Raw genomic sequence first — 26,823 nt, forward strand, 5'->3', positions numbered from 1 at the left:
GCCGGACTTGGTGCCATGGCTGTTCTCTTAATCACAGCTAACGTACTAATGTTACGTTGGGTGTGTGGCCGTGTCTGTCGCAATCAACGACAATAACACCTCATGGTTCAAGCCATGATGGCTCTTGAGGCTGGTACCTCCCCCCAGATATGGCTAAGCATGCTAGATCGGTAGTCAAAGACGGGTAAGACTGATCCCACACCATAGCAACCTAAGACAGGGGCTCTTCGACCAGGGAGAGTACCCGATGACGGGTAAGCATGTGTGCTGAGGATTGGCAACCTAAGACAGGCACGATCTCAGCCATTATAAATAAATAAAAAAGGGGGAGATGTCGGGAGCCAGTACAGGAGGCCTACTCTAAGAGCTGTAAGGGACTGAATATGATTGGCTGTTCATTTAGGTCCACTCTCGCAGGAGGTGCATGAGCACTGCATTTTGATTGGTTAACACTGCCTGTATAAAAACGCATGCGCCGAGGGTAGAGGGGAGAGAAAGAAAAAAGCGATTAAAGAAGAAGGTTCGCAGCTACGTGAGTCTCCGAGTCGTTCTTGCGGGCCGAGAGCGACAGAAATGTTAATAGAAAAAAATCTTCAAGACAAAAGGACAATGGAAAGGATACAAGTAGAGGTAAACAGACTATACTTCTCATGGGTTTTGTAAAAATTCCTTGTTGAAGCAAAAAACATCATCTGATATGCTCACTGCACAAAGAGGAAATACATAACACAATTATACTGGAGAGTGGGGAATGTGAAGGGGCGGATAAAAGCCAGGTTTCTACATATCAAAGCACTAGGGCGTTGATGCCACAGGCTGTGATAAATTATATGTGTATAAAACAATACCTAAAATGACTACTAAAATACAAAGAGATATTCTCAGAAACACATTTATAGCAAATGAAATTCTAAAAATTAAAGTTAACCCACAGGAAGGCAAAACAAACAAACAAACCCCCCCCCCCCAAAACAGAGCAAAAATAAACAGGGAACAAAGAAAGGCCAAACAATAAAATGGCAAACTCAAGCCCTAACATATCAGTAATTATTTAATCTTAAATGGTCTAAATACAGCAATTTAAGAAAGAAATCAGCAGAATGGATAAAGACAAAGCATGACCTGAGTATGTGCTATTCCTGGAAACTCACAAATATAACAACACATGTAAGGTTGAAAATAAAATTATGGAACCATATAAACCCCAAACTGCAAAATATTACCCCCAAAATGCAATAGTGATTATATTAGTATTGGATAAAATATACTCCAAAGAAAATTTACAGGGGTAAAAAGAGACATTACATAATAATAAAGAAGTCAACACACCAAGATGACAGAGCAATCCTACATGTGTGCGCAACTGACAACAGAGCTTTGAAACGCTCAAAGCAAAAACTGGTAGAATTTAAAAGGAGAAACAGACAACTCCTGATCATACTTCAGGACTTCAATATCCCCCTCTCAGCTATTGAGGGCAATACCAAACAAAATCAGCAAGGATACAGAAAATCCGAAAACATCCTCAACCAACAAGATCATGTGGACATTTACATAAATTCCATCCAATGACAGTAGAATACACATTCTTTTCAAGCAACTTTATAAACATTCATCAAGACAGACCATATTTGGGGTCATAAAGCAAACCTCAACAAATTTAAACAACTAGATCAAATATAAAACAAACTAGAAGTCATTAACAAAAAGCATGAAATACCCCAAACACTAGGATATTAAACAATACACTTCTAAATACTTTATGGGTTAGAGAAGAAGTTTTGAATAAAGAAGTTTTTAGAACCAAATAAAATGTAGTTAAAATGTATTACAACTTGTGAGGAAAGTGCTCTAAGGAAAATTTATAGAACGTAATGCTTACATCAGAAAAGCAAAAAATCTCAAATCAGTAATCTAAGCATCCATCCCAAGAAACTACAGAGGAAAATACCGCCAAAGCAGATGGAAGAACGGATATAATAAAGGTCAACACAGGTATCAGTGAAATCGGGAACAAAAAGGTAACAGAGAAAAAACAGTGGTATAAAGTGCTGCTTCTTTAAAAAGATCCAAAAAAATGATAAATACCTAAGAAGATTAACAAAGATAAAAAGAAAGTTGATGCATTTCCAATATCAGGAATCTATCAGGAGATATGAGTAGAGATTCTTCCATCATAAACAATATAATAAAGGAATACTTGAAACAAATAAGAAAATCTAGATGAAATGGAACAATTCCTAAAAATGGACAACTATGAAAATTCATCCAATACTAAACATTCTGAACAGTTCTATACATATTAAATAAAATAAATATATAACTAAAAGCATCCAAAGAAAAATCTCCAGGCATAAATGTTTCACTGGAGAATGCCACCAAACATTAAAAATAAAACCAATTCTATATACTATCTTCCACATAATAAGACTACTCTCAATATAGTTGGGGAGGTCACTATCACCTACAGACCCAAACCAATGATGGTACGAAACAAAAGACAAAAAAAACAAAACAAACAAACATGAGTGAAAGAAAAAAATCTATGTATCATTACCACTAATGAAATTGCAGGAAAAGTTCCTCAACATACTAGTATACTGAATACTGTAATAGAATAACAATTATGTTCTAAACCAAGTAGGGCTTATTTCAAGAAACACAAAGTTGATTTCACATTCAAAACTCAAATTAATGTAATACATCCTATCAACAAGTTACAGAAGAAAAAACCACAAGATTATATCAATTGGTAGAGAAAAAGTGTGTGATAAAATTGAACACCGATTCATAATAAGAACAAAAATACCCCAGCAAATTAGGAATATAGGAAACTTTCTAAACTTGATAAGAAATTTCTATAAAGAAAACCTTATACTAACATCATACTTGATGAAAAATTGTATGTTTCCCCCTCATATCAGAAACCAGACAAGAATATCCTTTCTTACTACTACTACTGTTCAACATCATATTGGAAATCCTAGCTAGTACAGCAGATAAGAAAAGAAAATACTAAGTATACATATGGTAGGAAGATAATAAAACTATCTCTTTTGTGGATGATATTTCTATGTTTTCTAACCCCAAGCATCCTATCACAACAAATAAATGGCTACCGTTCACCAAGGGTGCAGGATACCAAAACAACATCCAGATTTTAATTACATTTCTGCATACTACTAAAACTTGTGTGGAAATGGAAAGTTTAAAAATCAATGCCATTTATAATAAAAGGAAAAAAAAACACCTTGATATAAACCTTATAAAGTCTATATAGGACCTATCATTGAAATTTATACAACAGTGATGAAGTAAATCAAATGATACTTAAACAGAGTTTGGGTTAAGTATGAACATACTGTGTTCATAATGATGCGAATTCTCAACAAATTGATCTGAAAATTTAACTCAATTTCTATCAGAATTCAACAGATTTTTTTCATAAAAATAGACAAACTTCTCCAAAACTTTATGTGGAAATTCAAAGTAATTAAGAATGCTAAATCAGTTTTAAATAAAAACAATAAAGAGAAAGAAATCATTTTACACAACTCAAAGATTTACCATCTAATTATAGCCATCAAGTAAACTAATAATACAGGACCAAGAAAAAGTCCAAGTATCAGCTCCTCAAAACCACATGAAGTTTCTTTCTTTCTTTTTTTTTTTTAAATCAAAGCCTTAAACAGTTTTAACCAGTGCAACAACATGTGCCCATTCATATGTGTGTTCTTATCTCCTCAACAGAAAGGTGTTTGATGGTTCCAGCCTTTGTATTTCTCACAAAGATGAAGCTCCTTAAGAACAGAGACAGTGTTTTAGGGGTGCCTGGGTGGCTCAGTGGGTTGAGCCGCTGCCTTCGGCTCGGGTCATGATCTCAGAGTCCTGGGATCGAGTCCCGCATCGGGCTCTCTGCTCGGCGGAGAGCCTGCTTCCCTCTCTCTCTCTCTGGCTGCCTCTCTGTCTACTTGTGATTTCTCTCTGTCAAATTAATAAATAAAATCTTAAAAAAAAAAAAAAAAAAAAAAAAAAAAAAAAAAAAAAAAAAAGAACAGAGACAGTGTTTTAGAACAAAGATGTTCCTGAAGTTTCCAAACCTGCCTTCAATTAACTCTCTTGACACTGGATAGCAAGGAATGTATATACAAGACACATAGCAGTCTGGATCCTTTATCCTTAAAACAAAACCCTCCCCCTGCCAAGTAAACTAAGGATGCCATGACAAAGTGCCAAAGGCTTGGGAAGGAAGTCTGAAAGAAAATGTGTGTTTACAGTTCATTTTCTCTTCTATGTCTCTTTCTTAAAAAAAAAAAAAGAAAGAAAGAAAGAAAAAAAATTCCTGAGATATTACTGCGGTGTAAAACAAGGAAAAGCATGTAGCTGGAGGTTTTCCTATATGCACATAATCACTGGGTCTCTCCCTGGATGAACTCTCAGATGTAGGATATGGCTCCAGATGGGGTAAATTTCCCGTCTGACTTCTCAGATGACAAATGATATCCTACAACAGAAGGTTTCTCATCGGGAAGGAAACTGAGGGGGTTCTCTTTGGTATGAACGATCAGATTCTGAGTAAGAAGTTTCCTCAGTGGTTACATTCAAGAAGTCTTTCCCCAACAGGAGCTCTTGGAGGTTGACTGAGGACTGCCCGCTCGTGAAGGGTCTTCCCACTTCGGTTACACGGACAGGGTTTCTCCCAGTATGAATCCTCTGATGCTGAGTGAGGGACGAGCTGCGACTGAAGGCTTTTCCACACTCACTGCACTCATAGGGCTTCTCTCCGGTGTGGATGATGGAGTGTCGGATGAGGTTGGTACTCCAGCAGAAGGTTTTGCCACACTCGACACATTCATAGGGCTTCTCTCCACTGTGAATCCGCTGGTGCCTCGTGAGCCCTGACCGGCGGTTGAAGGCCTTCCCGCACTCCGTGCACTCATAGGGCTTCTCTCCAGTGTGGATGCTGAAGTGTCGAATGAGGTCTGCACGATTGCTAAAGGCTTTCCCACATTCTTTGCACTCAAAGGGTTTTTCTCCAGTGTGGGCCCTTTTGTGCAAGATGAAAGTAGAGCAGTGGGTGAAGGCCTTTCCACACTCGCCGCACACATAGGGCTTCTCCCCAGTGTGGATCCGCTGGTGCCTCTTGAGGTACGACCTGTGGTTGAAGGCCTTCCCGCACTCCAGGCACTCAAAGGGCTTCTCCCCAGTGTGGATGACATAGTGGTGAATGAGGGCCGCACTCTCACAGAAGGCTTTCCCACACTCACTGCACTCATAGGGCTTCTCCCCAGTGTGAGTCTGTTGGTGCCACATGAGGTAGGACCTGTGTTTGAAGACCTTGCCACACTCGAAACATTCATAGGGATTCTCGCCACTGTGGATGATATAGTGACGGATGAAACCTGGCCTATCACGGAAGGCTTTCCCACATTCTTTGCACACAAAGGGCTTTTCTCCAGTGTGGCTCCTATTATGCAAGACAAAAGTGGAGCGGTGGGTGAAGGCCTTCCCACATTCATTGCACTTGTAAGGCTTCTCTCCACTGTGGATCCGCTGGTGCTGGGTAAGGTGTGACTTACGGTTGAAGGCCTTCCCGCACTCCATGCACTTATAGGGCTTCTCCCCTGTATGGACCATGTGGTGTTGAAGGAGATAAGTGCTTTTACTAAATGTTTTCCCACACTCGGTACATTCGTAGGGCTTCACTCCAGAGTGAATCCTTTCATGTCGAGCAAGGAGGCGTTTCTTGTTAAAAACTTTCCCACATTCATTGCATTTAAAGATATTTTCTTCTTCCTGAATCACAGGATCTTTACCTGACCCATACGAGTCACGGTCATGGACAGCACCTCCCCGAGGGACAGGCTCCTGTACAATCCCTGAATACACATTATTAGCTGTTCCTATGTTGCCATGTTCAGAACTTGATTTTCCAGGGAGCTTCTCCTTCTGGGGGTCTATCTCTGGTCTCAAGTGTCCTTCTTGCATTTGCAGTGACCCAACCTGATCCTTAGTTCGGCCCACCTGGGAGTTCCCTGGAACTCCTTGTGTTAATTGTTCCTGGTGGAAGACTCCCTCAGACAGGGCTGGCTCACTAGTGGTTGATTCTGTGGTCTTGGACTTTCCTTTGTCACCTGAAAGAAACCCAATACATAAAAAGGTCCGTTGGTAATGCCAACACAGAAAAAAATGAGCATTTCAGTGAAATGAAGAGAAAAAAACAAAGATGAAAATAGTGTCTCTGGGGGCGCCTGGGTGGCTCAGTGGGTTAAAGCCTCTGCCTTCGGCTCAGGTCATGATCCCAGGGTCCTGGGATCGAGCCCCGTATCAGGTTCTCTGCTCAGCAGGGAGCCTGCTTCCTCCTCTCTCTCTCTCTCTCTGCCTACTTGTGATCTGTCAAATAAATAAATAAAACTTTAAAAAAAAAAAAGAAAATAGTGTTTCTGTCTTGCTACCTCTGAATCCCAGGATAACAATGTCTTTCTTTCTTGATCCTAGGACTGTTGACACCATGAAAGGGAAACCTGGGGGAGTGGCTGGGTTAGAAGACAAAGTGCAAGAGAGGAGACACAGTCGATTCCAGATTGGACATTTATGCAAATAGGTAACTCATTTGGGCCCCTGATAGTTCATGCTTAAGAGATGACTGAGGGCAATGTCTGACCACATGCAATCAGAGGGTTGGTGCTTTGAGCTATAAGATAGCAACTAGGCCTCTGGACAGTCACATAGGAAATAATTCAATCAGCTGTGCTTATGTGAAGACAGTCAATAACTCTGACCCTCAAGTCAGGTGAAATTCCTAGGCTGCCAATACTTTGTGCATGGATTTCTATACATCAATCCCAGAAAGGTAACAAGTCCCTGAGGATACAGTAGGTCATGTATGGAACCCCTCCAAAACCTATTCCTAAAAAACACCTGATACAGACATACTGGACGTGACTTTACAACAACCACATTAAATAAGCTCAAAGAGCTAAAGTAAGATATGGAGATAGTCAAGAAGACTATGTATAAACAAAATGGAAATATCAATAAAGAGCTAGAAACCTAAAAAGAAACCAAAAAGAAAAGTATAATAACTGAAATGAAAAATTCACCGCAAGAATTCAAATGAAGATTTCAGTAGGATGAAGACAGAATCAGCATACTTAAATAAAGGAAATGAAAATTCTTGGGGCGCCTGGGTGGCTCAGTAGGTTAAAGCCTCTGCCTTCAGCTCAGGTCATGATCCCAGAGTCCTGGGATTGAGTCCCACATCGGACTCTGCTTGGCAGGGAGCCTGCTTCCCCCACCCCCTGCCTTTCTGCCTACTCGTGATCTTTGTCTGTCAAATAAATAAAGAAAATCTTAAAAAAAAAAAAAAGAGAAATGAAAATTCTGTCCAAAGAACAGAAGAAAAAAAAAATTTAAGAAAAGTGAACATACTCTAATGGACTTTGTGATATACCACTAAATGAACCAATATAGTTATTGTAGGATTAGTCAGAAAGAAAAAGGTAAAAGAAAGTATTTTAATAAGTGGCTGAAAATATCCCAAATTTGATGAAAGAAATCAACAATAAATATCCAAAAAGATCAGTGCACTCCAAGAAAGAAGAACTAAAAGATTCACACCAATAAAACTTACAATCAAACTTTTGAAACCCAAAGATAAACAGAGTATCTTGACAGCAACCTTGATGCTACTTGTCATATATAAGAAATTCTCAATGAGATTATGAGCAGACTTCTCATCACAAACCTGGGAGGCCAGAAAACAGTGGGTCAATATATTCGAGGGTAAAAGAAAAAAATGTTAAACAAGAATACTATATATGGCAAAAGTGTCCTCTAAGAGGGGGAAATTAAGGGGCATCTGGGTGGCTCAGCTGGTTAAGCATCTGCCTTTGGCTCAGGTCATGATCCCAGGGTCCTGGGATAGAGCCCCACATCAGGCTCTCTGCTCAGCGGTGAGCCTGCTTCCTACTCTCTCTCTCTCTGCCTGCCGCTCTGCCTACTTGTAATCTCTGTCAAATAAGTAAATGAATAAAATCTTTAAAAATAAAAAAATAAAAGCTAGCGTTACTGTAACTTCGGGCTATAATTCCACATCTAGTTTCTACATAATTCAAAAGACTAATGAATTTAAAAGAGTTATTAGTCTTAAGTCTGCGGCAACACAATATACAAAAATATACTTTTGTGACACGAACAACCAAAACAGTTGAGAACTGAGCTGTAAAGCAGAATTTTGTTTGTTTTTTAAAGATTATTTATTTATTTATTTATTTGACAGACAGAGATCACAAGTAGGCAGAGAGGCAGGCAGAGAGAGAGGGGGAAGCAGGTTCCCCACTGAGCAGACAGCCCTATGTGGGGCTCGATCCCAGGATCCTGAGATCACGACCCCGAAGGGTCTGCTGAAGGCAGAGGCTTAACCCACTGAGCCACCCAGGTGCCCCTATATTTTAAGATTTTTATTTTTTATTTACTTGACAGAGAGAGAGAGCAAGCAAGAGCACACAACTTGGTAGAGTGGCAGACAGTGGGAGAGGAAGAAGCAGGCTCTCCACTGAGTAGGCAGCCTGATGCGAGGCTTGACCCTAAGACCCTGGGATCATGACCTGAGTTGAAGGCAGACACTTAACCAACTGAGCCACCCAGGTGCCCCAGAACATTGTATTTTATTTTATTTTATTTTATTTTATTTTATTTTTTTTAAGATTTTATTTATTTATTTGAGAGAGAGACAGTGAGAGAGAGCATGAGCGAAGAGGTCAGAGAGCGAAGCAGACTCCCCATGGAGCTGGGAGCCTGATGCGGGACTCGATTCCAGGACTCCGGGATCATGACCTGAGCCGAAGGCAGTCGTCCAACCAACTGAGCCACCCAGGCGTCCCCAGAACATTGTATTTTAATAAAAGATCTAATACAGCAAGAAGCTGCAACAATTGTAAACATGTACTTAAAAACAGGCCATCAGGGAGCCTGGGTGGCTCAGTGGGTAAAGCCGCTGCCTTCAGCTCAGGTCATGATCTCAGGATCCTGGGATCGAGTCCCGCATCGGGCTCTCTGCTCAGCAGGGAGCCTGCTTCCTCCTCTCTCTCTCTGCCTACTTGTGATCTCTCTCTCTGTCAAATAAATGAATAAAATCTTTAAAAAAAAAAAAAAACAGGCCATCAAAATATATGGAACAAAAAGTGACACAATGAAGGAAAAGAGAGACAATCCTATAGTAATAGATGGAAACTCCAATATCTCATTCTCAATAATGGAGAGCACAACCAGACAAAATATAAATAAGGAAATAGAGGACTAATGAATATGGAACATTTTCCAGGATAGATCATGTTAACACCAAAATTAGGTCTCAACAGATTTACAAAGATAACATATAAAATATGACTCACTTCTACTGAAAATGAAAACTTAAGATATTAAAACTTACAGGATGCAATGAAAGCAGCATTAACAGGGAGATTTATAGTTATAAATGCTTATGTTAAATAACAAAGAGATGTGAAATCAACAAACTAGTAGACAACTTAAGGATGCAGGAAAAGAACACACTAAAACCACAGTGAAGGGAAGGAGGGAAATAGTAAAGATTAAAAGGAAATGATAAAGAAAATAGAAAAATAGAAACAAAAATCAGGATAATAAAAACTTGGTTCTTTGAAAAGATCAACAAAATTGGCAACCTTTAGCTAGATGAACTAAGAAAAAAAAAGATACTTAAATGACTAAATCAGAAATTGAAGTGGGGACATTACTACTGATTCTGCAGAAATTAAAAAAAATAAGATTATAAGAGACTATTATGAACAACTGTACACCAACAAATTGGGTAACCTAGATAAAACAGACAACTTTCTAGAAACACAAAACCATGAAGACTAAATCAGGAAGAAATACAAAATCTGAATAGACATCTACCTAGTAAGGAGACTGAATTAGTAGTAAAAATATCTCCCAACAAAGAAAAACCTTGGCCCTGATAGTTACACTTATGAATTCCACCAAAGGCTTTAAAAGAAGAACACCAATCCTCTAATTTTTCCAAAATATTGAAGAGGAAGAAACACTTCTCAAATCATGAAGGCCATTAATATCCTCATACCAAAACTAAAGACACTACAGTAAAATTATAGCCTAATATACCTCACAAACATTGATGTAAAAAATCCTCAACAAAATAACAGCAAATTCTGCAGCATATTGAAAGGATCATACACCGTGACCAAGTGGGGTTTACTGCTGCAATAAAAGGGTGGTTTGACATAAGAAAACTGATAAATGTAACAACACATTACTAGAATGAAGGGGAATAGCCATAAAATGATCTCAGTGGACACTGAAAAGCCTTTGAAAATTCAACATCCAGGGGCGCCTGGGTTGCTCAGTGGGTTAAGCCTCTGCCTTCTGCTCAGGTCAGAATCCGAGAGTCCTGGGATCAAGCCCCGCATCAGGCTCTCTGCTCAGCGGGGAGCCTGCTTCCCCCTCTCTCTCTGCCTGCCTCTCTGTCTACTGATCTCTGTCTGTCAAATAAACAAATAAATAAAATCTTTTAAAAAAGAAAAGATATTTCATCAAAGACGACATACAAATGGTTAATAAACGCAAGGTGAGAACGCCTGAGTGGCTCAGATGGTTGAGCAACTGCCTTCAGCTCAGGTCATGATCCTGGAGTCACAGGACCGAGTCCCACATTGGGCTCCCTGCTCCACAGGGAGTCCGCTTCTCCCTCTGACCTTCTCCCCTCTCACTCTCTCTCTCAAATAAATAAAATCTTGGAGTTCGATTGGGAGCGGGAGCGAAGACCGGACTCCAGAGAGCCCTGAGCAGCCCTACAGCCGCCGCTGGCCTAGTTTCCTTCACACCCCAGGAGAAGCTGCCGCGGCCGCAGCTGGCACAGTCCCCTCACCGCAGCCAGGAGCAGTGAGGCCGGAATCCTGCAGCCGCCTGCTGCCCTCGCCCTCCGCGCTGCCCACACCAAGGCCTGCACCACCGGCAGCACCACAAGGAGCGGCGGCCCAGGGGGGCCTCACATCGGCGGCGCCTGCCGGCAGGGACAAAAAGGTCATCACAACAAAGGTTTGGGAATAGTAAAATGGTTCAATGTAAGAAATGGGCATGGTTTCATCAGCAGGAAGGGCACCAAGGAAGACGGATCTGCATCACAGGCTGCCTGAGGGAAGAAGAACTCCAGGAAGGGCCTTAGCAGTGGAGGAGACGGAGAGACTGTGGAGTCAGGTGCTGTGGACGGAGAGAAGGGTGTGGAGACAGCAAACGCGGAGGGCCCCCCGGGAGTCCAGGGTGAGGCAGTAAGTCCGTGACAGACCCCAGCCGTTACACATGCTCTCCGCGTCGCAGGGTCCTCCACGCAGTCACCAGCCAAATGACCAGAGCAGGGAGCATGCGGGAAGGACGCAGGATCGGAAAGTGCTCCCGAAGGCCAGGCCCAACAGCGCCGACCACACCTCAGGCGACGGTTCCCGCCTTGCTCCTGCGGAGACCCTACAGCGCGGATTGCAGTAGGCCAACCCTCCCGAGCAGGGAGAAGGGATGGGAGAAGGAATGGCAGGTGCGGACACCGGGGTGCACCAGAACAAGGTAGTGAGACAGAACATGTATCGGGATTGAAGACCCCGATTCCACAGGGGTCCTCCTCGTCAAAGACAACCTAGAGAGGATGGCAACGAGGAAGATAAGGAAAATCAAGGAGATGAGACCCAGGGTCAGCAGCCACCTCAACGTCACTACCACCGCAACCTCAGTTACCGACGCAGACACCCAGAAAACCCTAAACCGCAAGACGGCAAAGACAAAAGCAGCCGGTCCACTCGCTGAGAATTCGTGGGCGCCCGAGGCTGAGCAGCGTGGGGCTGAGTAAACCCCTGCTTTCTGTCTCTACCAGCACCCGGTTAGTCACCCAACACGAAGAAATGAAGATGACATTCCAGCAATAAGAAATGAACAAGAGAATGGAGCTGAAGACCTTAAGTGCTTGCTTTTTGCCCACTGACCAGATAAACAGAACTACCTGCATTATCTATGCAGCATGGCCTTTTACTGCTTTTACCTAAAGATGTCTCTTTTTCGAAATGACAAATGTGTTTTTTAAGAAAAAAAAAAAAGCCTCGTTTTTCTCAATATACCTTTAAAGGTTTTAAAATTGTTTCATATCTGGTCAAGTTGAGATTTTTAAGAACCTCATTTTTAAATTGTAGTAAAAGTTTACAACTTGATTTTTTCAAAAAAGTCAACAAATGGCAAGCACCCGTTAACAAAGGTCTTACAAAAATAAAATAAAAACCCACAAGGTGTTCAACATCACTTATCATTAGGGAAATGCAAAGGAAACCTACAATGTGGTATCCTCTCATGTCTATTAGGACTGCTATCAAAAAATCAGAAAGAACAAATACTGGCGGATGTAGAGCAATGCCAGCTCTAGGGCACTGTCGTGGGAATGCACAATTACAGAAAGGAAGAAGAAGAAGAAACAGAAAGGAAGCTCCTCAGAAAGTTAAAAATGGAATTCAGAGATGACTCAGCAATTTCATTTTTTGTTATATGCCCAAAGAATTAAAACCAGGTTCTCAAAGATGCTTGTACACCCATGTTCACAGCAGTCTTATTCCACAATAGGTAAAACACGGAAGCAACCCAAGTGTCCGCTGAGGGATGAACAGATGACAAAGTGTGCTATGTGGAGTGTTACCAAGCCTTAAGAAGGAAGGAAATTCTGACACATGCTATAACACAGATGAAACTTGAGGACATTATGCTAAGTGAAACTGGCCAGTGCCAAAGATACACAAATACTGCATCATTCCACTCATACGAAGTACTTACAGGAGTCAAAATCATAGGCACAGAAGTAAAATTGTGGTTGCAGGGCCTGGAGCAGAGAGATTGGGGATCACTGTATCATGGGTATAGAGTTTCAATTTTACACAATCAAGAGCTTTGGAGATGGATGGTAGAGACAGGTGTACGGGATTATGAATGTGTTTTGTACCACTCAACTGTACAATTAAAAATGGATAAATGTCAAGTTTTATGCTATGAATATTTTAACACACAAAAATAACAACAAGAATATACATACAATCCCTACAAATCAAAAAGAAAATGCAAACAAGTTAATAGAAAAATAGGTATTTATCATGAAACAACACTCCAAGGAGAAAATACAGACTGACCGAGATCATATGAGCAGGTGCCAAAGGTCCTCCAGGAAGGAAAAGCAAGTGGAGCCCACATGAGATACAGTTTCGTCGACCTGATACCTGAGAGTAGCAGACACCGGGCAGAGTACTGTCAGCGACCGAGGAGCCCTACAGTACCAAGTCCCGGGCAAAGCATGGGCCCAAAGGAACCTCCATGCGGTCCTGGGGCAAGTGTGAACTGGTACGTGTTCTTCAGAACACCATGGCCGTTAGCCAGTGAGCAGGCGAGCCTGCATGGCCTTTAATCCAACATGTCACCCCAGGAGACATCAGAGACACCGCCATCTTGTGCAAGATGACCGACGCAGGACTGCTCCTGGAAGCAGCGCCTATGAGAGTCAGAACGTGTGAGTAACGGAGCGCAGAGTGGGTAAACACGCCAAGAGACAGGAACTTTCTTACTACTTTTCTTCAACTGTGAGGATTTGAGCCCATTTGTATGGTGAGTCGAAAAAAAGTGAAGTCACATTACACAACAAGCAGAATATGAATGAAGAAAACAGTTTCCTGCAAAGGTGTGCTCTAGACTCTTGACTCAGAACTGGCCAGGGCCAAGGGCAAGACCTCTCCCGCTCGATGGTAGGGGAAGCTGCAGATCCCGGAGCCTGAACGAGTGCGGTAGGGTTGAGGATCAAGCAATGGAGGAGGCGGACCTGACTTTCAACGCCAAGACCCGCTGAGACATCATGGCTGGGGCAGTGGGAAACCCTGGAAGTGAGTCCGAGCCCCTGAGGTAACTCATGCAGAACACAGAGTTGACCAGAGGCCCAGCAGATGCAGAGGCCGGTTACGAGGCTAGCAGCAACCCCCAGAGAAAAGACAATGGGAGCGTGCACTGAGCCTGGGGACTGGTCTGAGGGAGGCGGTGCAAGTGATGGATTCGGGAGATGGAGAAGATGTAAAATGCATGGGACATAGGCATGGCTGGATGTGGGGCTGGTGGGGGGAGGGGTTGGGGGTGTGAAGAACTCTCGTAGGCTGTCTCCAGTCTCTAACCTGCTTGGGTGGCAGGACCATTCCCTGAAACTTGGGGAGGTGGGAGGAGTCAGCGACCTTCTGGGCCCCTTGGCAAGAATGCTGACTTCGGGTCAAAGGGCTCCGTGGCATCCAAAGCAGCTGAGAAGCCAGAACAAGAAGCTTCCCCAGGGAACCAGGGCCAGCGGTCTCCTGCTGGTCTCAAGCCTGGAGGGTCCCCCATCTGCCCACACCTTGGCTCATACCTGCATCAGCGCTCTGAGACAGGTGTCCCTTTAGCATCCACAGCTCCTGCCCGTGCTCCAGCTGGTAGATCAGCTCAGGTCTAGGAACAGGAAACCCTGTTCACAGAGAAAGAAAGAAGATGCTAGGGTTTGTGTGAAAAGAAAGAAAATCCCTCCATCTAGTCTGTAAACAAGACCTTGGAATAAAACCAGCTCCCATGCACACAGAATGCTACGTTGCAAACCTGCGAGCGGAAGGCATGCCATGCTGCCGGGCAGTTTTCTTCCTCATGGAAAGTAAAAAACCAATATATAGAGTCATAAATATCATAGTATAAATACAAACTGTAATCATAAATAAATAAAATCATAAAGGACTGTGTCAAACAAATGCCTTATAGCATTTCAAAATTGAAATGAATTACAATTTACACATTTAAAATATTGATGTATTTATTCAAAACTAGGCATTTGGCTTCAATGATCTAGCTCTTCTTCTAGACCCTAAGCACGGTTTTGTACGCTTCTTTCTATACACCACAGACAAAACGAGGATTCTGTCGTAGGACTTCCTCCCGGCATCCTTGGCAAGTACACGCTGCAATCAGCACCACTTTGTAGATGAAGAAACCAAGGCTCAGGCAGATAATGGGATGTGCCAAAGAGCACAGAGCTGGTGACTGGCTGAGCCAAAATGGAAACCCGGCTCTAGCCGTACCTGCTCTCTATACTGTTTGACCACAAAGCTGCACACCATCGTTCCAGATGTGCTGAGTCCAGGCAAAAGGATGATAACGATCACGATGAGAGAAACAGAACTGGCAGTGAGATTTTCAGCTGCTAACATGCACATGAGCTGGTCACACCACGTACTGTTCTGAATCCTGTTCACAAGTGACCCATTGATCCGGGCTACAGCCCAGGAAGTAAAAACTAAAGTATGTATCACCCCAGCTTACCATTGAGCACACCGAAGCACAGACAGGTTTAGTAACTTATCTGCAGCCACAGTTTTTAAGGAGCAGCCTAGGACTGAACATCAGGAATCTGGCTCTAGACCTTTGTCTCCTAAACATGACACTAAGGAGGAAAAGGCAAGCACCTCTGTGTGTGGCCAGCAGCCTCAGACCAAGTGGAGGGTGGTGGCGAAGCAGGGCCATGAGCATGAAGATTCATCCTCAGACCAGAGGAGTCTGGGGAGGGACAGACTTAAGGACTCTAGACTTCAGCATTTCTTAACTACTAAGAAATAATAAAATTGAGACTCCTACATTTAGAGATATGGTCACAGACCATTTACAGAAACATCAAATATTGCACACTGTCAAAAGCATTAAACATAAAAAGGATTTCTACTACAAAGAAAAAAAAAAAACACCAGAGAATAGCTTCATGAAATGAAATACGTTCCACACTGAGTAAATTAAGCTGTGTCGGGGACTCACTACAGTGGCCGAGGTTTCCTGATCTCCTGAGCACCGGGATGCCATGAGATTATATGGGGGAGCAGGAAGCGTGCCTGGGGCCGTGCTCCAAACCTGAGCAGGCTGTAGCTATTATTAACTACTTTTCCTAAAAGTGACTCACTCTTTATTTTTCCTAGATTCCTTCAACAACGGAATCTGTATCACTGTAGTAGGTGGGAAATCGGCATCATTAGCCTTGATGGGAGGTCACCCTGAAGACTCAGCAAAGAAATCAAAACAATCTTAATCCCCAGTAAGCTCATGAAAGGCAAATTAGCAACAATTAGGGGGTGAGGCGTTAAAATTCAACACTAAACCCAAATTTATCCTTAGCAACAATCAGAAGACAGGGAAGAGCAGAAATAATGCAAAGATGATGTCAGGGTGTCCCTCCATGCCAGCTGCTGATGTGTCCATTAGTCCCTGAAACAGGGTTTCTCAACCGCCATACAACTGACATGTAAGTCACGGTAATTCTTTGCTGGGAAGATAGGGAGGAAACTCCTGTGCATTGTAAGGATGTCCGGCAGCATTCCAGGTCTCTGCCCACTCAGTGCCTGTCCCACCTCCATCCCACCTGGGACAACCAAAAATGTCTCCAGACACTGCCCAGTGTCCTGGAGGGATGACATTGTCCCTGAATGAGAACCACAGGCATAGCGGGTTATAACCAGGAAGACGAGAGAATGTGAGGTGGAGAGAGGATCCTCCGTGAGAGCTGCCGGTCAGGACACAGATGGAGAGGTGGGGACTATGCGCGGGAAGGGGCGACTGTGTGAGAGGCTGAAATGCCCCAGACACGACAGCCAGCGGAGTGAGCTCCAGCGGAGTGAGCTCCGGGAAAGCACTGAAGGTGAGGGGTGAGGTCAGCAGGAGGAGAGCGTGGACTTTTATTCTGAAACATTTTGTTACGAAATATTTAATCTATCTGGCTGTTCTAGTTTTGCTTTTTCTCTTCTCACTGGCAGACGTAATTCCAGTTCTCCAAGAACAGACACGTCTCATCCTCGGCTCTGGATTTATAGTTCCCCTTTCCCTCAAATTGAACAGCCTGTGCTGATTCTACCCAAGGAGAGAAACACCGAAGCTGGTGCTTCTCAACCGCAGCACCCGGGACGCAGCAGGCGGCACAATTCGTCACTGAGCGGGCGCTGTCTCATCCATCAGAGAGGGTTACGGCCATCTCCGGACTCGAACCCTAGATGCCAGTCCCAGCTGCACCCACGGCAAGACAACCCAGAGGGCACGCAAACATTGCCAAATGTCTCCTGGGGGCACAACTGCCAGCTGCCGAGGAGCATTACTCTAACGTCTCTCGACCCGGCAGAGGATGCTGGCCTGGCCCTTGAACCTCGGGACCACCACGGAGGCACAAACACAGAGAAGCCCCATAACTGGGACCATGTCCTTTGGGACAGTATCTGTCCGCACTGAAGGCAAAGGCCTCCCGGGGGCCTGCCTGACTCACTCCCTCCTTGGAGAACATCCCATCACTCACAGGCCTGCTAAGGACACTTGAGTCAATCAGGCTCGTGCAGTCAGCTCCCCCTCCGGAATGTGAAATCAGAATCTCGGATGGAGGCCAGTCTGTGCTGGGCACTGGGGTGACAGGTCCAGAGAAGTACTGGCTCCGGTGGCCGTTCCTGCCTCAAGAACACCCCACACGGCCCGGCAGCAGACAGACAAAGAGGAACAGTATAAGCACGCCAAGATGCGGAGATGAGGCATCTGGGGGCCGGAGAGAGCAGGGACCGGTGGCCAGTCCTGTCACTACCTGATGAGGCAAAAAAAAAAAAAAAAAACCTTCTTGCATACAGAGACAATAGCAGAGAGAGCCAGAGAGAGAAGCCAGGACAAGAGACCAGAAGCCACGGCATCATCGTCGTGGTTCCCAGTTCCTCTACCAGAGCCTCACGGGACCAGCTGGAAATCCTCCCCTTGGGTTCTGCAGAACACCCCCCTTTCCTTCCACGGTTTTCTAGGAGCCAAAGAGGAACTGTTTCTTGCCCAAACAGACACAGGAGAGCAGGTCCAAAGAGATTAACCTAGAAAATGGCTGAAGCTGCAGGGAGGAGGGTCACGGGGAGGGCTCCAGCTTCTTGACCAGCCAGGCCTGGAGCCAGAGGGTGCTCTGACAAGGAGGCAGCAGCTGTCCCCATGGTGGAGTGGGGAGGACTTACCCAGAGACACCAGAAGTCCACAGTTTTCCAGCATCACCTCCTGGTACAGGGTTCTCTGGGCCAGGTCCAACTGCCCCCACTCCTCCTGGGTAAAAGTCACGGCCACATCATCAAAGGTCACAGATATCTGCAAAGTCAAAGAGAGAGAGTAGCGTTGGCCTTGGGGCTGCTGGATGGGATCAGAGCTCATCCCTACATCCCTGGTAAAGATGCAGAGTGATCAAGGCTCCGATCACCCAGTACCTCCTGAGGGCCAAGCTCTGTGCTGGGCTCGAGGGGGAGGTGGGCCCTGCTCTGGATGTGCTCCGGTAGTGTAAGGGAGAAGCCTCCTCCGTGGGAGGCCCTGGAAGGTCACACAGACAACGAAAATGACTCAAGGACTGGGAGATGCAGACAGCAAGGGCTCTAGGACATCAGAGGAAGTAGCGAGCATGGTAATAACGGTGTCAGTAACAACAACAGTACCTGAGCCTCACTGGCCCTGCTAGCTGCGTGCCTTATGCTGAGGGCTTCGCATCCTAGGTAAAGGGACTACGAGTCCCCAGCTCTTAAGTCATCTTGAGTTTCCACCAGTGTTGTCTAGTTGTTCGAGTGTTGACTTGAAAACACTTCATAAGGAGTTTGCCTTGTTAACGTTACTCCACCATTTTCTAGTTTCCTCAATGTTAAATATCCAACATGTGCAGGACCATATCCTACACACCACAAGTTAGATATAAAGAACTCAGCTACTCCACTGCCCGATGGACAGCCCCACTACTGCACATCTGTCATTTAAATGCTCCAAACCACTGGCTCATGGTTTTTAATGTGCACTTTCAGTACCCACATCTCTGTGCATTGCAGCTTTGTCCCCTCTATCAGTGCTCTCAAATTAATATTTCAATTATACACCTGGACATTCCTAATTAATTGGTTCATACATAGGAACCCTGAAGTATTACTTAGCTCTGGTGCTGGATAAAGTCACATCACCAGGCACATCTTGGACATTTAGATAAACACAGAAAAGTCAACTAGGGCCTCCACATTGACAACCAAATGATATATGTCTAAATTATGGAAACTCTCTGACATGCACTCCCCTAGCATCATATATGTGCTTGGTTAGGGGTACAGATATGCATTTTTTCTGATCCGTCTTGAGCTGAAAATTGGAGAAGAATTAGCAAGGATCAGTTATTAATCAAAGCTTGGCTACCTGGGGCCGAGTCTTAGAGAAGTCATGGTCTAGCTTCCTGGGTGTCACTTAGGGTTAGGAATCGGGCTTCTGGCCAAGAATGACAGAGCGGACTGGTTCCCAGGTTGCTAAGAGTAGAGGAGGGATTAAATTCCTGTGCAGGAGCTGCACGTCTGGGGTCAGAGTCACTTTTAAATACGGTGTGCCCATTGTCGGGCCATCTGCACATTCAGTCCTTCTCCGTGTATTCTAAGACTGGAGATGAAGAAAGTGACAACCTTCTCCACTCGTCTGACACACACACATCAAAGAGAAACCGAGTACCCCCTCGCTCCAGGCTGCCCAGGAGCCCTCTCCGCAGCAGCGAGGCAGCAATGCCCCAGACATCGTCCACTCACCCGCGCAGGGTCCATCCATGCTGCCGCCATCATGGGACCCTGTGCACGGAGCGGGGCCCGGACCGGCAGCGATGCAGGCGGGTCCCGCCGGCTCAGCCGACTGCCACCTCTCCCCTGCCCCGGGAGGTGTGACCGCGGCTGACGTTCCGACTCCCCGGACGCCGGGTGGCTCACGGCTCCTTCAAAGGTGCGGGGCTGAGCGGAAGCCGTCTCTCTGCTCTTCTTGGAAGAGCTTCACTGGAGGCGGCCACAGAACAGCGACGCCCTCCCCACAGCTGGCGTGGACGGAACCGTCGCACACGAATGACGTAGGACCAGGAGCCCGGAAGCCCCGCTGCCAAGGGAGCGGACGCCAGTGCACAGCCTTCTGGGAAGTGTAGTTAGGGCTCTATAAAGTGCCCCGGAAGAACCTGTTCCGGAGCGGGTCCTCCTGGTCCTAAAAGACTTACCAGACCCAGAGCTTGTCGTCACACCCCCCTCTTCACGGCGAACACAACGCGAGGGGACAGAGGAGGAAAGGCGAGGCCGTCTCTGTCCCGCCCGGGGAAGGCGAGGCTCGGTGGCGGGGACCTCCGCCCGCGATCAGGACGCTTGGTCACCAGGCCCTTGGGTCGGCTGGTGACTACCCCCGGGCGCCTCACCTCCCGGAGATGCCCCTGGACGGAAGACGGATGCTCGAGCGGTGACGACACCGCCGGGGTTGGGACGCCGGAAGCCCCCCTCCGACGCGGCCCCCTCTGAGGGGCCTCTTGTGGGCCGGCGCCACGCGCTTCGGCGCCTTGACACGGGGATCGGGCCTGGGAGCCAGAGGGGCCGCGTGCGAGCCCTGGGGCTGGGGAGGCCGCCCGTGACCTAGGCTGGAGCCCGGCGCTGTGGAGTGTCTGTCCCACGCGGCACCTCGCCCTGCGTCTAAACGCCAGCGGAGGGTTGTGCGTGGACGTGGAGTACGGGAGTGGTCGGCCGCCGCCGCCGCCTCGAGTCTCCGCCAGGGCGAGAGTAGCTGGAGACGCGAACGGACCGGGGCGAAGCCAGAGCTAGCCTGGCGCTTAGGGGGTGCAGATGAGAAACCCACAAAACCGTGTTAGATGCTAACATTCTTTTCAGAGTTATATTAGGCAAAATCTTACATGTCGCCATCAGGGACTTCTATAGTTTTCTTCTCGTGACTATGAGAGTGAGAGAATAACGCCTCACTTGGAAGGAGTTGAGAAGACATACGGTCGTGAAGAATGGAAACTGTGCAGAAGATATCAAGAGATTTAAGTTTATGGACTATTACTCATCCATGAGAAGGAATGAAACGGTGCCATTTGTAACGACATGGATGGAGCTAAAGTGTATTATTCTAAGCAAAATAAGTCAGAGAAAGACAAATACCATATGATTTCACTCAGATGTGGGATTTAAGAACCAAAACAAACAATCAGGGAGGGAAAAAAAGAGGAAAACTAAGAAACGCTATTAACTATAAAGAACAAACTGACTGATGGTTGCCAGAGGAGAGGTGAGTGGGGGAGACGTTCAGTAGGTGATGAAGATGAACAAGTGCACTTAAAAAAAAAAATTTATTTATTTATTTATTTGAGAGAGAGAGCGAGAGCATGAGAGGGGGAAAGTCAGAGGGAGAAGCAGCCCTCTGCTGAGCACCGAGACCACTGTGGAACTCAATCCCGGGACTCTGGGATCATGGCCTGAGCAGAAGGCAGCCGCTCAAACAACTGAACCAGGTGCCCAGGAGTGCACTTTGGATGAGCATTGTGTTGTGTATGGAAGTGTTGAATCACTATATTGTACACCTGAAACTAATATTACACTGTATGTTAGTTGTAATATAAATAAAAACAAAAAATTTTTCAAAGTAGAGAAGAGCATAATGACTGAATCAAGGATTAAGATGCAGTTGATTTCCTAGAAGATGCTTTTTATAAAAGGAGGTTGTGGAGAAGTGTGGCTTAATTAGCACACAAGGCATAGTGTGATCCATCATTGGGCATAGTAATTTGACCAAATTGGAAAAGGTATTCTTTTCACATGTGGTTGACATCATTAAATTAAATGGTTTGAGGGTAGGGTGTACATCAGGTACCAAAGTTAAGATTTTTATATTCTGTGTCCTGGGTGGCAGAATGTCCAGAGTAAGTGGTGAGAAAAACTATGTAGCTATTGGAGACTTTGAAATCCCTACTGTAGAGCATGTCTGAGAGTTTTCACAATTTATACACGTCACCTGGTAGTCAATGTGGAAGCGAGGGCTTGACTTTTCTCTGCTTAATCCCCAAATATGTGCCCAGTAACGTGTTTATCTAGTACCAGAACTGAATAGTCTTGCAGGGTTCCTATGTACAAACCAATGAGTTTATTAGGAATTTCCAGGTGTTTAATTGAAATACTGATTTGAGAGCACTGACAAGACAAAGCTAGAAAGCACAAAATATGGGCACTGGAGGTACAGATGAAAAACCGTGAACTGACATCCTGGAGCATTTAGATGACAGATCTGCGGTAGTGAGGCTGTCCGTCCGCGAGTGGAGTGGAGTGGCTGAGTTACTTCGGTTTATTTAGTGGGTCTGGTCACATGCAGAGACGTGGTCCTGCAAGTGCTCGACATTTCACATTGAGGAACCCATGTAGAATATGGTAAAGGGAGTGACACATACTTCATATAAAGTATTTTTAAGTCAGGAGACACAGTGGTAAAAGCAATGACTGCGATGAGCAGAGAACATGCTTAAGCTCCCAATTGTTTATTCTGGTGCAGTCAACTTATGGATGGAGGGAGTAGCTGACACACGAGGCTATAACAGGATTCAGGGAAAAGCTGGAAGAGAGTTCCCTAAATTGCTGCAAGTGGAGGAGGTATTTTCAGAAGATGCGATGTTACATTCATTATTAGGCATGATTTACTTGGTGCAGTCAGAATATGACACATGACAGAGGTGCCAGTGAATTCATTGAGAATTGAGTGGCACTGATGTACAGTGAAACATTTGGTCTCAGAGATGGTAGCATGCTGGAGGTGAGTATGAAGAGGGTGGGCCTCTGGGCTGATCAGTCCTGGCTTACAAATGGCATACTCATGAGAACATGGGGAATAGTAGACAGAGTCTAGAAGCAAACGTGACAGGTGGTAGGTTGTACACCACCAGAGTGGTTATCTGCACAAGGCAGTTACTAGTTTTCTTTTTTTTAAAAGATTTTATTTATTTATTTATTTGATAGAAAGAGATCACAAGTAGGCAGAGAGGCAGGCAGAGAGGCAGGCAGAGAGGGGAGGAAGCAGGCTCCCCGCTGAGCAGAAAGCCTGAAGCGGGGCTCGATCCCAGAACTCTGGGATCATAACCTGGGCGGAAGGCAGAGGCTTTAGCCCACTGAGCCACCCAGGCGCCCCAGTAACTAGTTTTTAAGGTGAGTGGCTGAGTCACCATCCTTGCCCAGGAGGGACATCATCTTGGGAGGCTCTCATGGGAAAGAGCTTCTACAAGAAATTAAGATTCTACCCAGTCACACACCAACTCAAATAACTATAAAGAACTGCTACAAAATGATTCAAGTTTTATTAATTAAAATTGTGAATCTAAAACCAACAAAAGACTGATAAAACAGTAGACCCAGAAAAAAAAAAAAAAAAAAACACAACAGTAGACCCAGGAGAGCTCTCTGGGCAACCACAATGAAACATGTGCACACAAGGCTCAAGAAGCCATCTGAATGGATGGACGCAACACTCTCTGAGAGTGGGCCCGGACCCAGGGGTGCTCCAGGATCTGGGCTAAGGGCAGCCGCTCTGAAGGCTGGTACCTGAGAAGCCTGGAGATCAAGTCCCGGGCCCCCAAAGGTAATGATGGGGGAAGCCTTACATCGACCTGATGATGCCAGAGAGGAAAAAAAGAGAACATTAATTTCTGTGCTGTGTGTTTTCTCCATTCCTTAAGACCCTTGAAAGCACTGTTCTGGATCTTATTAGACAATCTTTACGTGCACCACAGGCTCTGCAAGCCTGGCTCCCGAATGAATGCCCAGAGTGTAGCCATCTTACCTTGAGGATGCGCTGGTATGTCTCAATATGGGAAGGGCTCTCAAAGGGTGGACTTCCCACCAGCAGCTCATAACACAGCACTCCAATGCTCCACAGATCTACTTTCTCATTATATGTTCTCCTTTCAATAATTTCGGGGGGCAAGTAGTCCAGAGTCCCACACGCTGTCTTTCTCCTAGAGGACACCAGGGAAGGGAGCACTGTGCAGAGGCCCAGAACAAGGGTAACCCTCCTTTTCTAGATTCCAGTGAGATGGGAGACCCTCAAAAGTCCGAGAAGTCCCCTCCTGTGCATGGGAGTTTGGAAACACTAAGTTGTTTTTTTTTTTTTAAAGATTTTATTTATTTATTTGACAGACAGAGATCACAAGTAGGCAGAGAGGCAGGCAGAGAGAGAGGAGGAAGCAGGCTCCCTGCTGAGCAGAGAGCCCAATGCGGGGCTTGATCCCAGGACCCCGAGATCATGACCTGAGTCAAAGGCAGAGGCTCAACCCACCGAGCCACCGAGGCACCCCATGGAAACACTAAGTTTTAATAAGGAACAAGGTTTAGGGACAGCCAATACTGGGACCCACCAATTCTGTATTTTGGAATTATTCATGTAGTTATGCAGTTATGTAGCTCATGATCCAAGATGTTTTCAGACATCTTGGGCATCAATAGAGATTTTGAACAAAGAGTGCATCAAGAAGGACCAATTAAAATTCCTGGAGTTATAGAGCAATGAATCTGACCTATGTGGCTACTTACTGGGAAAGCCACATGTTACCAGAGATCAAAAGATAAAAGATAAGGTCGAGCTACATTCTTTGTCTACAATTACACATTAAATATATGCATTTGAAAAAAGCAGTACTCAAATACAAAAGCAAGTTTGCATCTTGCATCTGGGTCTTACACACAGCATGAATTAAATCGGATCATTCCTAAGTGGCACCCAGGGCCCATACCACCACCACCACCAAGACCTACCTCAGTGATGGGGTGTGCACAGACCAGCCAAAGTCCGCAATCTTCACCTCACCCCTGAGCCCCAGCAGTAGGTTCTCTGGCTTAATATCCCTGTGGATCACCTTTTTTTCGTGGCAGTAGATCAGAGCATCTGCCACTTCCTCCATTATCTGAGAGCAAAGAAAGAGCTTTTTGGAAATGAAGTCCCCTCCCACACTGCATATAAGATAAAATACTCCTCATGCAGTTATAGTTGTAGTGGAATCTTTGTTTCCTGCTTACCGACCCCATTACTTCCTTAACGGCACCACAGTTCTTGGTGGGGGAGAGATTCCTCTCCCTGTTTTATGTAGTCTTATAGGATGGATGCTGAGGTGACAGAACCTCCCCTTTGCCCTAGAACAGCAAGTAGCTGGAAACCAGCCCTGTGCTGAGCTAAACAGATAATCTCCCACAGGACCTAAGGCCTGAAAAAATGATACAAAAGCAGGAGGAAAGCTGCAAGATCATTCATTCCATCAGCAAGCTGACCCAGCACTTCTGCTGGTTTGACTGTTTCTCTGATTCCCCATATGGAACCCTCCAGAAATCTCTTGCTTCCGATTTCTAAGCCAGTTCTACTCACTTACCCGGGGAACCCCTTCCTAGGCTTTCAACATGCTTCTCTATATAAGGTAGCAGAGTCAGACGGTCTTGCTTACCCTGATTACTAATATCCTGGGGTGATTAGGGCATCCACTGTGAAGTTATGGGCTGTACATGTCATTACATAAAAGGTACAGAATTTGAAACAAAGAAAAAAGAAGAACATGGACAATAATGACAGCCAAAAGCAGTGACTGCTCCTCCCAACCAGTTCACAGTAAACTCATGGGCCCCAGAGCTCCCAGACCCCCGCCTCACCGTCACTGTGCGCTGTTCGTCTAATGTGTGGCTCTTCTGCAGCTCCTTGTAGAGCTCACCCCTTGGAGCATATTCCAGAATCAGGTACACACGGCGGGCATCATGGAAATAGTTGTAGAGGCGCAGGATATTGGGGTGTCTGGAGAAGGGAAAGAGTAAGGGTTAGACTCATAAGGCCCAACACCTGATGCTGTCACAAGTGACTGGTCACACAAGGAGCATGTTGTGCTGGGACCAGAACAAAGGAGATCCGGGAGTGTGAGAGAGGACAGGAGGAGCAAGCAGCAGAATTTGGGTGCCTGAAACAGGGAGGATGACACGGTGTGAGCGCTTCGAGGGGGCCTATTGGAGGGTGGTTTGGGGGTAATGCCAGGCGAGATGCCAGAGATGGAAGAGAACACAGAGGGAGAAGCCGGTGCTGGATTCTCCTGCAGCGGGGCCTCACTGCAGGTGCGCCTGGATTTCAATTTCCCTGCGCAGCTGGGGCTCCAGTCCTTCCTTTTCGATCTGGGACTTGAAGAGGACTTTCAGGGCCACGATAAAATGGCTTTCCTTGAGACGAGCCAGGTACACATTCCCAAATTTCCCCTTGCCCAGAGGACGCCCGATTTCAAAGTCATCCACTGTGAAGCGCCGCCTGCGAGGAAAGGAAGAAAAGAGCCTTATGGGAGGGACGTGGAGAGCAGTCGGGGACTCCTCCTTCCCTGGACCCCACTGTGGCCCCTGCCTGTCCTCATCTGGTCCACGAGCCACCACTAAACTCGCGTGGCTTGCTCATCGCTTGTCGCGCCACTCCCGTCCCCCTGCAGCGACGGCGCTGCTGAAACTCACACGGGCGCGCCGCTGAGCTCCACGCAGCCGGCTGCAATGATGGGGGACGGAGGGCGGTCGGCCCTTCTTCCCGCGCTGCGTCCGCCCCCGGCCTCGGAGACCAGCCCTTCGCGACGTTTCCTGCGGTCCCGGGTCCTCTTCTGTTTCCCCGCGGGCTCAGATCGGTTCGAACTCATCACGGCATCTGATCGGCTCCCGAGAGGAGACGACGGCGACCGGACGCCTTCCTGAGCCTACCGGAAACGTCCTGAAGGGCGGCGAAGGCCCGCAGCGTGCAAGTGCCGCTCCTCAGATGCGGAGCCGCACACACACTTGCAGGGAAAGCCAAGCCCCTCGCAGCCTGGGACCCGCCGACCCCGACGAACTCCCAGCGCGCCAGCGCGAGGCCCTTTACCCTAGCGCCCCCCCATTGGTTGAACCTGATTGGTTGAAGCTTCCAAGCGCGGAGGCTGCTGGGAGC

At 46.0% G+C, this 26,823-nt stretch overlaps 2 protein-coding genes and 1 pseudogene across 3 annotated transcripts; 1 reads left to right on the forward strand and 2 right to left on the reverse strand.

Moving 5' to 3' along the window:
- Positions 1-4,056: 4,056 nt before the first annotated feature.
- ZNF805 (zinc finger protein 805) lies at positions 4,057-20,330 on the reverse strand. Of its 2 annotated transcripts, none has more exons than XM_059152344.1 (4): positions 20,093-20,330; positions 18,066-18,192; positions 14,441-14,536; positions 4,057-6,134 (listed from the first exon to the last, which is right to left on the reverse strand). In XM_059152344.1, exons 2-4 carry the CDS (start codon positions 18,097-18,099, stop codon positions 4,522-4,524), a joined length of 1,743 nt encoding a protein of 580 aa, XP_059008327.1. In that variant the 5' UTR covers positions 18,100-18,192; positions 20,093-20,330; the 3' UTR covers positions 4,057-4,521. The 2 variants fall into 2 exon arrangements, with proteins under 2 accessions (XP_059008327.1, XP_059008325.1); XM_059152342.1 differs by lacking the exon at positions 20,093-20,330 and adding an exon at positions 19,644-19,968.
- LOC131818200 (Y-box-binding protein 1-like) lies at positions 10,772-11,878 on the forward strand (annotated as a pseudogene).
- Positions 20,331-23,267: 2,937 nt separating the features above from the next.
- Positions 23,268-26,786, reverse strand: AURKC (aurora kinase C). Its single transcript, XM_059152434.1, has 6 exons — positions 26,364-26,786; positions 25,978-26,169; positions 25,533-25,671; positions 24,651-24,799; positions 23,680-23,854; positions 23,268-23,506 (listed from the first exon to the last, which is right to left on the reverse strand). The coding sequence occupies exons 1-6, from the start codon at positions 26,537-26,539 to the stop codon at positions 23,336-23,338; spliced, it is 1,002 nt and encodes a 333-aa protein (XP_059008417.1). The 5' UTR covers positions 26,540-26,786; the 3' UTR covers positions 23,268-23,335.
- Positions 26,787-26,823: the final 37 nt, after the last annotated feature.

The sequence above is a fragment of the Mustela lutreola genome, chromosome 16, assembly GCF_030435805.1.
Source record: "Mustela lutreola isolate mMusLut2 chromosome 16, mMusLut2.pri, whole genome shotgun sequence".
NCBI lineage: Eukaryota > Metazoa > Chordata > Mammalia > Carnivora > Mustelidae > Mustela > Mustela lutreola.

Bases quoted from the DNA above. Each gene is read 5' to 3' on its own strand.
- ZNF805 (XM_059152342.1), bottom strand. From the start codon at position 19,676: ATGATGGCGGCAGCATGGATGGACCCTGCGCGG. The intron at 18,193-19,643 runs GTGAGTGGACGA...TTGACTTTGCAG, and splicing joins CATGGATGGACCCTGCGCGG to ATATCTGTGACCTTTGATGA. The intron at 6,135-14,440 runs GTATGAGCCAAG...GGTTTCTTTCAG, and splicing joins GTCTCAGAGCGCTGATGCAG to GTGACAAAGGAAAGTCCAAG.
- AURKC (XM_059152434.1), bottom strand. From the start codon at position 26,539: ATGAGTTCGAACCGATCTGAGCCCGCGGGGAAACAGAAGAGGACCCGG. The intron at 26,170-26,363 runs GTGAGTTTCAGC...CTTTCCTCGCAG, and splicing joins GAGCTCAGCGGCGCGCCCGT to GCGGCGCTTCACAGTGGATG. The intron at 25,672-25,977 runs GTGAGGCCCCGC...TCCCTTCTCCAG, and splicing joins GAAATCCAGGCGCACCTGCA to ACACCCCAATATCCTGCGCC.